Genomic DNA, 10,200 nt, shown 5'->3' on the forward strand with positions numbered 1-10,200 from the left:
GCATTCTGAAACCGCACCGTAAGCTATGAGGGACACCCAAGTGAACGGTCCAGAAATAACTTTCACCACCTCAGTTCCTCAATGTGCACCAAAATCGAAGAGTTCTCTTGAACATTGTTGCATTCTGACCCCATCAAAATGCCTCTCGCGCGGCCAGAATTTGAAATCGTGGCTTTGTGGGCTCAGCAGCAGGACGCCATAACCACTGAGCTGCCGCAGCTGGTAGAAAAAAAAAAGCAAGATGTCATATGAAATATAGAACGGTTTCATTTGGGACAGTTTTCCCATATGAGCAGTTGTCAAACCATTCCGTTCCAACGCATGAACGAAGACGACGGGGAGGCGTTATATACTTTATATATATTATACTTTAGGTTTGTGCCGTGCGTCGTCATTTTTTAAAAAGAAAATCGATGAATGACTCAACAGTCAATGTTATAGAGACGATTACATAATTCACTTGGAGTGAGCTACAAAAGGAAAGTCGATCACAGTGAGCGAAGAGCACGACGAACAGCGCAGTTAGGACAGGAGAGAAACGCTCAACACGATTTGCTTGTGTCTGTTCATCCACACTGATCGCCATGCTACTCGCGAACCAACTAACCCAGCTTGCTAGTCAACGACCGAAGGTTCACCCATATGAAGAAAGGAACAATGTAATGGGACTCGTGAATTATTATTGAGAAATGTTTTTGACTTACTCCGGGTTGTTTCTTACAACAAATGTAGCCGCCGATAACTAAAAATGTAATCTTAGGCTGCATAAACACATATGCAAGCAGGGATTGCCGTACAGTCAAACTGAAACTAAAATTGTGCAAAAAATTATCAAACAGTGCAACACGCAACGAGCGGCTTCAATAAGTCGTTAACGTTTACGCTAAATGCACGCGGGAAAACAAAAAAAGGCGCATATGAAAAGCCTTCGTACTATGCACGTTCAAGTTTAAGCTCCACCAGGTGAACCAGTCTGAATGCAGCCATAGGAATCACCAAGTTGTCTCAACAATAAAATGAGCCGCAGAAACACAATGATCGCGTCAATTGGAATATTGAGCAGCGAATAAATAAATGTGCACTTAAAATCTTCGCAAGCAGTGAAACGCTGTGCAAGCGAATGACAAGGTCGAAGCACGTGGAAGCCCTACTTCCTTGTTTGATAGACAAATACAAATACAGACAGCGTTCAGGCATCAGACTGCGGCCCCGGATATCTGCATGACCCAAATGGTTTCTCGTTCTACGTTATCGCAGCCGCGTAGCAGTATTCTTGGTCTCGTGCCAGCCCAGCTATACTTCCAATCAGCATAACATGGTACGTAGCCCGTGGTAGAGATAAAGCGGAATGAGTAATTATTCAGGCCATACAAATAGCCGGGAAAGAAGCTGGTGCCTCGGCATAGCTTCTGTCGTGTCCACACAAAGAACAAGCGCTTCAATGTGCTTCTATGGGTTTTCTTTCTTTAGAGTCTTTCGCTCTCATGGCTATTCTCTTTGCCAGTGCTTTGTTGTTTACTTTTAACCATGTTGTCTCTGAATTTTTTACGTGTTTCACGTATTTTATTGCTACCACAATATTTAGATTTTGGTTGCCGTCCTGTAGGTTCAGCTTCAAAAAGAACCTTTTGCATTTGCAGTTTCATTCTCCCTGAAGTCTGCTCAGCGGTTGTGCCGTTGCTCGCATGTATGTCACATATTCTTCTAGCGCTTGTTATTTTTAATTGTGGTACTTCATTTCATTGTTACGCTACATTTCATCGAAACACTTGTGTACAGCTTCTTATGGATCAATTACGTGGTCAGCCTGTAACACAATACCGCCATCGCCTGGGAGATGTAAGACAGTAAGGACATTACTTTTTGCGAGAAGTAGCAACTACCAAATTAATTAAAAGCTTTTCTTAACCATATTTAGTATTGTTGCAGTTATCGCACATTTGCGAATTGCACCTTTTTAAGTTCGCCATATTACAAACACATTCATAATTTGACAGTGTTGATACAGGCTCTTCGTTTTTTTAGGAGCGACTGAGGCGTCGTTGTGTTGAACAAATGATAATCAAATTATATTCTGCTACCTGAAGCAATTCGTTCAAAGAACAATTGCTTTGCAAGAATTAACTGTGCCCTCCATCACCGCACCCGAGGGCCTTTACTAATTTAGAAGATAAGGCATGAGCACGTTGTCCTCAACAACACAGTCATGTTGCATTCCTGTTTGTCTCCAACCTAAAAGAAAGACATGGAAGCCTTGAAACATGCAGGCTCGCTAAGTCGACGAAGTTTTTATTGTGAAGCGTGGAACGACAAAAATGTAACAATGACCAGCCTCTCTCCTTGCATGCAAGCATACAGGTGTGACTGTACCAGCCCACAGTCCGCTAGTGACATCAAGGAGATCGGGTCCCTACTTGACATCTGGCGCCATGTTATTTTTTTCTCTGCAGCTGACATCGCGTGTGAAGCCGTTGACGAGGAGTCGATCTTAATAAGAGCCGATTTAGGGTTTTTTTTTCGAGTTACAGAGACTCCGGAGGGTTATAGGTATTCACTACGAAAAAAAAAAAGCTTAGCAGGCATTCAATGCTGCCATGATTTCAGAAGTACTGGTGGAGACTGAACACGCGTCATAGAACATTCCCTGCATGACATGGGGTGTAATATAGTGGACAGCGCGAGCGGAATTTAAGTCAGCGTGATTCAGTGAGCTCCATACCTACAGCCGCATACGTCGTATCTGTACGCTTAGACTATCGGCACACTGTAGCAAAATTACATGAAGAAACGAATTGAATTTTCGCGTTTGCGTAAGCCGTAAAATACGTATATCAACTTGAACAGTGGTTCACCTCGCCCTTCGTTCTCTCTTCGCAGAAGTACTCGAGGGACGAAGCCGCCACAGCACCCGCGGCGACGCTGCCTCGCGAGGTGGTCCTGGACTGCCGCTGCCTCCAGGATGAGCGGCGCGTCGACGACCCGGCGCTGCTCAAGGAGCTCACCGAGGACGGCTACGCTCCGCGCGACCGCATGGTCGGCTGGTCGTGCGCCTTCCTCGCGGCCGGAGCGTTTCTGCTCGTAGGCGGAGGTGTCATGCTGGCGCTCTCACTCATGCTCGAGCCAGAGGTGAACAGCTTGACTGGCTACTACGACGTGCCCACCACACTGCTAGGCGCCGCACTTCTGGGGCTGGCTGCAGCGTTCTTTCTGCTGGCGCTCATCAAGGGATGCTGGCATCGGCACTTGTGAGCGGTCACCTAGTCGACAGCGCTCGAAGCTTGGCTGAATGAATGTGTTAGCCTGACAGCGTGGTGGTGTACGCCGTTCCAGGCTCCCACATGTCTGTCCACACGCTGTTCGTTGGAAGGTCGGCAATTCCATGCCATCTTTTCTCACCGGCGAAAAAAAAAAAAGATGGTGAAGCATGCTGTGAAGTATTTCGTAGCACCTTAAGACCTTCAGAACAACAAGGAGCAACAGTGATTACAACGCTTGGGTAGCGAGAGGTCTCCAAAACATGGAAGACACTGCAACGAAACTCTGAAGAAGCCAGGCTTTCAAAGAAAGAGACCTGACGATCGCGAGAGCAGGCACTGTAGTGAAAACGCAACAACCGGCCTCGCGAACCCTGAGCGAAGATACCATTTCGTGGGCCTCAATGCGCGGTATGTGTAGGTGACTGAAAATTGCGAACACGGCAAGTCAAAACTATTGCTGACGTGTGTATATGTGCGTGCGGGTAGATTTGCATGACGACGAACAAGCGATTTCACCGAGTGGGCACCAACACGTCCGAACAACAAGGGGCATGTATTGTGTCACAAGAAGTGGAGCCTGTTTCCCGCTGATTTTTGTTTGAAGGACAACCTATTTGCTAATAATTTTAAATTTTCTGTCACCTCATCATCAGCAATGAAACTCCTGTGGAACTCATTGCAGTAATATATGTCATTCATAAAAGACAGTGTCGAGTGTATTCTTTCTTTTTTTTTTTGCATTCCATTGGTGGGTCTGCGGCACAATTTTTATATGTGTAAGAACGTCATAACAAGCCCAATTCCCGAACGTTAGACTGTCGGTCTTTTCTCTCAGCCTACGAGATACGAAAACATAATGCATTCCTCGTGTCAACGCTGCTTACCGGCACCCACAAATCTTATCACATGCGTGGCTATTGCTGAGATAGCGCGTACCCGAACAATTTCCTTCTACTTTCCTTGAGGAAAACTGGGTCTCTATACGCCTGTGTACTCTTTTACCAAAAAAGGCTTGGTCAGCTGCCGCTACGAGTGCGAACAAGCGTTGTCAGATATAGCACGCCATCTACCGCTTTTACAAGCATCGTAAAAGTAAAGAAAGAAATAATGTCCTAGCAGGCCAAGGCTCAATTGCCCGCGATTGTGTCTGACATGCTGGTAGGCCCGCAGCTTCTACCACCATATGCTAGCTCTCTTGCGAGCTCTAAATGTAGATAGCATGACCCCGACCTACATACATATGTGTAAGGCAAGATACCTTGACACCTTTCCAGGGAAAGACAGCTTGCGTAGTGCGGCGTAAAACAAATGTGACAAGTTTATTACGCGCTTTCAATATGTCGTATAGAGATTTAATATAGTGGTTTCTCCTTGACAAGGGCAACCAGCAAAAAAAGTTAAAGAAAAATTGGCAGTCACTTAAGTATTCTTACTTGATTTGAATGCGAAAGCATTATGACTTCTCTAATTAATTGGTTACGTCCACGACACGTGACGGCATTGCATTGTCACGTGTCCTTCACAACTCTACCTTAATCCCCCTTAATCCACCTTGCTCTAATTTGTACCAACCTTAATCCACTTCAATCTGCCTTAATCCATCTTGTTCTAATGTGTACCAACCTAATCTGCCTTAATTATCTTTAATACACCTTGATTCAACGTTAATCCACCGTGTTCTAATTTTACCAACCTTAATCCACCTTATTCCACCTTTCTCTAATTTGTGCGAACCATTATCCACCTGAATTCACTCCAATGTCGCTGCCAGATGGCTGCGACGTGACGTGTGCAATGATGCACGCACTAGGCACACCTTTAGTCAGCCAGAACCGGCGTGGCGTCCCGGAAGCATGCTCGTCTCGCTTTCCCTGAGGCCCACTTTCGATTCCCACCCAGACCCAAGTGTACCAAGTTTTCTTTTAAAAGCCATTAATTTACTTTATTACAGGAACCTTCCATGAGAAATTTGACGTCAGTCCGAGCAGTTTTTGACGTGTTTTTACTCTTAGTGCCATCGTACGTATTTTCCCAACCATCGCTTGACCACGCCGGATTGTCTGCCTCATGGGACATACAATGTTTTCGCATTAAAACAATTACAGTCACAAAAGTGATTGATTTACCACTTGCTTTACAGATGGAGGTTTACATATTTAATGGCGTTGAAATTGAGTATGCGTTATTGTTCACTGGTGGAAAGAACAGCATTTCTATTCTTTTATTGTTCGATGCTTAATAAAACAAACTTTAAATAGGAACATCTAAGAACATTCGGAGCTCGATTGCTCCGAAAATTGATTCAAAGTGCTCTTTGCGCCATAAATGTAACCTACACCACCTTATCACTTTTCTTCTGCTTCACCTTTTATTTTCTACGTGTGTCATACCGAGGCAGAAAATTGGCCGCATATCTGCTTGCTTCGCAGCGAATGACGTCGAAAGACGATAGTCTTCTGCCACCCCTGATACGTAACACCCTCTCTTCTACTCCCACCCCTGACGCTCTTCCCCTCCCCTCTCACTCCTCCCATGATGGATGCAATGGAGGCTTTGCTTAATTCAATTCAAATTTCCCGCGTTCGCCCTGCTCTCGCGCCATCTGTTGGGACCTTTTACTACTGTTGGCTTAAAGACGGCTCCTGAGCCGCGGATTCAGTCGGCTTGTATTTAACGCGTGGCGTCTCTTCGACACCATTTCTAACGCGTTGATTTTTCATTTACTAACGTAAAAATCAGTCCAATGTGCATTCATAATTAAATGAACGCTGCGGATCATGTTTATGTAAACACATTTTGCCTCAAATAGGCCTGAGGTTTCCTTTGCGCTGTATAATGTTGACGTTTATGACCTCCTGCCAACCGTGCTAGTAGCTTGGTTGGTTTTGGCTGGGTGGTTGAATCGGTTTTGGCCGGGCGGTTGAATCGAGTGGCAGACAGACAGGCAGACCGACAGATAGCCAGACAGACAAAGTTATTCGCGTTTAGGTAGCCCAAGAAACACTATCGTCTTTAATATACACGTTTTCCAGCCCATGTTATCACGTTTCTTGTCCTATACCAGTGCACTGTGATTACGTAGCGCGGATCGTCCAGTGTTACACGGACCTGCAGTAAAACAAATTAGGAAAGATGTATTCAGTAAACTGCTGCTTCTTCGCATGACCTCGAACCGTAACTTCACTTTACGAAACATGTTCACCTGCGTTGTCAGCTGATGAGGGCGCAAGAATACGCAATTCCGTGTTAGCCCACCTTGAAACTCATAATGTCTTGAACATCTTTTAGTAAAGCGAGTGCTAGTTGCGCACATACGTAGAACTTCAGCACAACCTCGCACTAAGTTTGCTTCTGTTACTTTTTCCTGCATACAAATGTATACGTGTACGCAGCTGAGCTACTAATGCAGGCTGTGACGAGTTATGACAATTTACGGCACACCGGTGTTATATGTATGGGCAGGTACCGAAAACCGTGAGTAAACAAAAGAGATTGCAATGTCATTCAAAGCTTCGCCATGGATGTCCCGAGAGAGTGCATACACCACTTATACTTCATTTTCTTTAAAAATCCGGTCACTTTTTTCCGGCGTTGCTTACCCTTTCAACGTTTCTGGCAGAGTAAGCCAGCAGAAAAAAAGAAGAGGCGGAGAAAAAGAGCCCCAGCAACTCGCACTAATTTTTATTATGCGAAAAACGTGCACATGGTACACTGACTGGTTAAATAGCGCACATCTTAGCATTTCAGCGCCTGCGCTTATGCGTGGCTCTTTTCTGGTTCGTTCCGCATACAGCGCAGCAAGACACGTCGAGTCTCTGATCGTACGCATGTCATCACGCGTATAAGAAAACGCTTCATAGACAGGCGTTCTACCTGTTGTGGGAAAACCAGATTTTCCAGAACGACCTGTCACATTTAGCAGGAACATTCACATATCCTATCTATTTTCCTAATAGACAATGATTTATTTATTTAGTTGCATGCGCTCCAAACCAGTAGGCGTTACAAAGAGGTGTAGCGAGTACGTATGTAGTCGTTGACAACATTCTTGTAATTAATGGTGGCACAGCTAGGTAGCAGCGATGGAGGCGGGAGAGAGAGAGAGAGAAACATTTATTTAGACCATCGAGTTGATCTTGAGGACAAGTGGGTGGTGTCCTCATTCCAGGACTCCACTGGCCATGGCTGCTCGACGTACTTGCTGGACGAGAGCTTCTTGTCCCGCCAGGGTATCGCCGGTCAGCTGTACCTCCCACCGCTCAAATAACGTGTTAGGCGTCTTTAAATGTTCAGGTTTGCCCCCGCACCCCCACGAGATGTGAAAGAGCGTAGGGCGTGTGTCGCCGCACCAGGGGCAGATGCCGCGATATGTTTGTGGGTATATTTTGCTGTATCTGTGTAGGTTTGGGAATGTGTTTGTTTGATAAGTATGAGGGCTATTGCGTCTTCAGTGCTGAACTTTTTGTGAGATGGAGGATAAATCCTGCGGTTGATGTCGCTGGATCTCGAGTCGGTCGCAGTAATTTAATGGCAGGGGCACAAAGGTAAAGGGTGGGGATTGATCAGACGATTGGTTTTGCCCCGCTCGGTTAATTAGCGCTCGAGCTAAGGCGTTCGCCCTTTAGTTCCCCTCCAGTCCCGCGTGACCCGGCGTGCACGTGATTTGATGGGATTCTTGCAGCCTCGGGCCTAGAATCTTAGCCGCCAGCACCGGTGTTCGTCCGTTGGTAAAGTTGCGGCAGGCCTGTTGCGAGTCGGTAACGACATGAACTTCCCTGCCCACCCTGTCATGTTGCTTTATTACTAGCGCCGCGGCTATGGTCTCAGCCGCAGCTGGGGTCTCTGCCCTGACGGAGGCCGCGAAGGTTAAGGAGTTGTCTCTCCCGTTCACGGCAGCTACCGCGAAGAGGCCCCCTGCAGGGTACGCCGCCACGTCCACGTACGTTACGTTCGGGTCATCCTTGAATTGTCGGCGCTGTCTGTCGACCCGCGCCTTGCGTCGTCCTTCGTGGAGTTCATGACTCATGTGCTTTGGTATGGGGTTCGCCGTGATCTTGCTGCTGACCTCGGGCGGGAGTGATCGTTGCCCATCGGGGGCACGAAGCTCCGTTGCCGTGCCGGTCCGGTGGAGGATGGCTCTGCCCGCCGCCGTGTTCTGTAGTCTGGCTTTTTGCGAAGTCATAACCGCGTCCGACAGCTCAGCGAAGGTGTTGTGGATCCCGAGAGCCGCTAACTTCTCGTTTGAGGTGGTAACAGGGAGACCCAGGGCCGTTTTGTACGCGCCTCTGATGATGGCATCAACTTGTTCTTGGTCGCGTTTGTTTAGCGAGCCGTAGTGATACGGCATGCTAAACGTTACTCTGCTGACCACCAGAGCCTGGATGAGGTGGAGCGTGTCCTCTTCTCGCATGCCCTTGCGGCTTCTTGTTATTCGCTTGATAATCCGGAGGCGGGAAGGTGGTTCCCGCCGTCGTCGCTCTGTGGTATGAATGAGTGAAAGTAAGCGTTAACCTTTCCATGACCGTATCCCGACCTTCATTTAGTGATCATTGGAGGAAACTCGTCTTTAGGAACAGGACTATTGTAGTAGTTCTAATGTATACAAAAGGCATTACCGGTTAAACTTACAACGTAATTCAAGGCCCAGTAATTCGACTACTAGTTTCACTGATGATACGCTTGCATGACTCCAATCATTTGATAAGATGAGACGGTTGACTCTGCTCTGAAGTGATTCTAGAAGATTTGCTAGACTTGCATGACGCAGCGTCCCATATAAAGTAGGCATATGCTAGTTTTGAACGTACTAAACATTTTGAAAAAGCTGTTACTTGACGGGAAATGTTGCACTGGACGAACTGCGACGCAGAAGACCGAGTCTGCAGGTAGCCTTGTTAGCTATGTAGTCGACATGTACGAGTTCATTCCATGAGAGCTTGCGAGTTATAGTAAATTAACATACTTGTAAAATATTACAGATGCTAGTGGCGTATTACAGAGACTAGGTGAAAGAACCGGTGCACGAGCAAACCTGTGAGATCCGCGTGGTCTTATATTTACTAATATTGAGGGTCACTAGCCAATCGGAGCACCACGAAGATATGGTGTCACCCGCCGTGGTGGCATAGCGGCTATGGTGTTACACCGCTAAGCGCGAGGTCGCTGGATCAAATCCCGGCCGCGGCGGCTGCATTTGGATGGGGGCGAAATGCAAAAACGCCCGCGTCCCCTGCATTGGGGGCACGTTAAGGAACCCCTGGTGGTCAAAGTTACTCCGGAGTCCCCAAAATACGACGTTCCTCATAGCCAGATCGTGGTTCTGGCCCTTAACACACGATAATGTATTTATTATATGAACATATGATGTCGAGGTTGGATTGCAGCATGGCATAATCAGAGGTGTTGGTGCTGACGTGTTAAACTATGCACTCACCGGCAAAAGGTTTTATGGAAGAAGTAACCTTCGTCGAAATGTTTTTTAGTAAACATCACAGACCCACAACAGATCCCTGAGGTGCCCCAGACTTTACAGAAGCGATGGAAGAATCATGTCCGTTAGCCAGATGCGTATTAAAAACGATTAGAAAGGAAGCATTTGATACAAGGCAAGATATTAGTGCCGAAATTATCTGTACTCAACTTAATGAACAGCATTTTGGGGAACACAAAAGCCTAGGCGAAGCCCAGAAGTGTACAATCTATCGTTAGTCCACCATTTGTAACACAGAATAAATCGTTGGTAAATGCCAAGAGCTGAGTGTCGCACGAAAAAAAATCCGAATGTTTCCTGACAGAGAGTGAAAGACGAGTTATATTACAGATAGCATTAAAATTGGACAATAGGCATGTTTCATGAACTTCAAGGGTGTGTTAGTTGACTGACATACGGCCGATAGTTATACGGAGGGTTAGTATGATTTAAATTGTGCCGATGGGCCTCCTT

General features: G+C 46.5%; 1 protein-coding gene across 1 annotated transcript in view; it reads left to right on the forward strand.

The window, feature by feature from the left end:
- The window catches only part of LOC119441595 (uncharacterized), a 29,247-nt gene extending 25,283 nt beyond the window's left edge, over positions 1 to 3,964 (forward strand). Inside the window, exon 2 of the mRNA XM_037706204.2 lies at positions 2,878 to 3,964. Coding sequence (XP_037562132.1) covers positions 2,878 to 3,249 — 372 coding nt within the window. The 3' untranslated portion in view covers positions 3,250 to 3,964. The remainder of the gene's footprint in view (positions 1 to 2,877) is intronic.
- Positions 3,965 to 10,200: the final 6,236 nt, after the last annotated feature.

Source organism: Dermacentor silvarum, chromosome 2 (assembly GCF_013339745.2).
Source record: "Dermacentor silvarum isolate Dsil-2018 chromosome 2, BIME_Dsil_1.4, whole genome shotgun sequence".
NCBI classification, from domain to species: Eukaryota; Metazoa; Arthropoda; class Arachnida; order Ixodida; family Ixodidae; genus Dermacentor; species Dermacentor silvarum.